The sequence below is a fragment of the Myotis davidii genome, unplaced genomic scaffold, assembly GCF_000327345.1.
Source record: "Myotis davidii unplaced genomic scaffold, ASM32734v1 scaffold149, whole genome shotgun sequence".
NCBI classification, from domain to species: Eukaryota; Metazoa; Chordata; class Mammalia; order Chiroptera; family Vespertilionidae; genus Myotis; species Myotis davidii.
Genome location: NW_006352194.1, coordinates 4455337 through 4457625, shown reverse-complemented (window position 1 = coordinate 4457625; position 2289 = coordinate 4455337). Strand labels below are relative to the sequence as shown.

The 2289-nt window shown below is 56.3% G+C and overlaps 1 protein-coding gene across 1 annotated transcript in view; it reads left to right on the top strand.

The window, feature by feature from the left end:
• C1QB (complement component 1, q subcomponent, B chain) overlaps positions 1–1153 on the top strand; it is a 7912-nt gene extending 6759 nt beyond the window's left edge. The window contains 1 exon segment of the mRNA XM_006777588.2: positions 441–1153. Within this exon segment, the coding sequence (XP_006777651.1) occupies positions 441–1015 (575 nt within the window). The 3' untranslated portion in view covers positions 1016–1153.
• The last annotated feature ends 1136 nt before the right edge of the window (positions 1154–2289 follow it).

Below are 2289 nucleotides of genomic sequence, written 5' to 3'. Positions count from 1 at the left end.
CTCCAGGGTCGTGGCTGCTTGGCGCGGTGGCGTGGGAGGATTCTAAGGCCCACTCCCAAGTTCCGCAAGAAAGGCTGTGTGATTGCTTAGGGAGGTCAGCCTTGGGGGCGGGGACACAGCGGGCAGCCTGTGTGCCAATCATTCGTTACCAGCCTCCAGGCTTACGCTGCAACCAGGGTGCTGGATGAGCTAGTGAGGAGGGCGCAGGGAGAGAGCGCTGCCTCCCCAGGTGTCAGTCCAAGCACATCACAGACTCAGGAAGCTGGGCTTGGAGGTGCTCTGACCAACCCTCTCCTCTTCACAGAGGGGAGGCTAAGACCCCGAGAGGAGCAGGGGCCTGTCCACGGTGACTCTGCCAGGCTCCCGGCCTCTCCGCCCGGGGCTCCTGTCTTTGGTTCTCGGTGATCTCAGACTCATTTCCCATTTCCCTGCTTTTCCAGGGCTGCCAGGGCTCGCTGGAGACCATGGCGAGTTTGGAGAGAAGGGGGATCCAGGGACTCCCGGGAAACCAGGAAAAGTCGGCCCCAAGGGCCCCGTGGGTCCCAAAGGCTCCCCAGGGCTCCCTGGACCCCGTGGCCCGAAGGGTGAGTCAGGAGATTACAAGGCCACGCAGAAGGTCGCCTTCTCCGCCATACGGAAAATCAACACGCCCCTGAGGAAGGACCAGGTGATCCGCTTCGACCACGTGATCACCAACGTGAACAACAACTATGAATCTCGCCTCGGCAAGTTCACCTGCAAGGTGCCGGGCCTCTACTACTTCACCTACCACGCCAGCTCACGGGGGAACCTGTGCGTGAACCTCATGCGCGGCCTGGAGCGCATGGAGAAGGTGGTCACCTTCTGCGACTATGTCGTGAGCACCTTCCAGGTCACCACCGGGGGCATCGTCCTCAAGCTGGGGCTGGGGGAGAGCGTCTTTCTGCAGGCCACAGACAGGAACTCCCTGCTGGGCATCGAAGGTGCCAACAGCATCTTCTCTGGGTTCCTGCTCTTCCCGAACCCAGAGGTGTGACCTGTGGGGCCGATTCATCCCCCTGCCCGCCCCCTCACCCACCAGCAATACTCACTTTACCCCCAGCACTACCCTCACACAGTCAGTCTCCATGGATGTTGCTGAATGAATGAGTAAATAAACTCTTTATGACCAAGGGACAGTGGTCTAATTCAATTCTGTGTCCCAGCACCTGGCACATAATAGGTGCTGAGAAATGCTGCTTGAATGCTAGTTGGATGAATGAATGAATGAATGAATGGCCTCTGACAACAGAAACTCTTTGTAGTTGGAGGTGACTGGAGGGCCAGACTCTGCTTCCAGCTCTGTGACAGCCACACAGTGGGAGACGGGGAGGGAACACCATCTGTTGAGCACCTACTATGCTCTTAGCACTTTCCTCATTCTCTCATTAATCCTCACACTCATCCTTGGAGACATGGTGCATAATGCCCAGTTTACAGAGGAGAAAACTGAGGACTGGAGGGATGAAGAGAGTGTCCTCAATCCCATGGCATGGCTGAGATTCAAGGGCAGGTCTGCCTACGGATGACCTGGGACCTCCTTCAAGGCAGCATGTCTAGGTCAGCCTCTAAAGGGGTTTTCTGCTTAAAATGTCACATATCCCCACCCAAGGGACCAAGGGGCCCTCCTCCAGCGTCTTAACTGACCTTGGAGCCAGGACTCTTCTTTTTTTTTTTCCCTTTTGATTCTCCCCATGTGCTTCCCCTCCCAATATCTTCCCAGACTGGCACAGGCTCAGCCATCCAATTAGAACAAATGTCTCAGTGGACGTGGGATCCAGACAGGGTGTCCCCAGGCCAGGGCTGCCATGTCTCCCTCTGAGCCTCTGGGCCCTGAGTCTCTCTCTGCAGATTGGCCCTACCGACTGTTAGGGCAAGTGGAGACAAATGGGTTGTTTCCTTCTCCAACGACATCCTTGACCACTGGGTTAGCCCCAACCCTCGTGGAAGTGACATCCATTTTCCAGATCCCAGAAGAGGGGATCGGATTGGTCCTCTTTGGAGCAAGGGTACTCCTGGCCCAATCAGCTGAGGCCAAGAAGCAGTCGGCCTGTGACAACAGCACCTCACGATGAATGAGCTAAATGTCGGGCAACTATGTTTTCTCTCCAGTAACAGTCACGAGGAGAAGGTTCCCTCGTCCAGTGGTTCTCAGACTTAGCGAGCACCACCCCACCTGAAGGGCTGTTGGAATTTGCATTTCCAAAGAGTTTCCAGCTGCTGCTGGGAGGGAAGGGGGGATGTTCGACACTTTAAGAACCACTGTTGCCC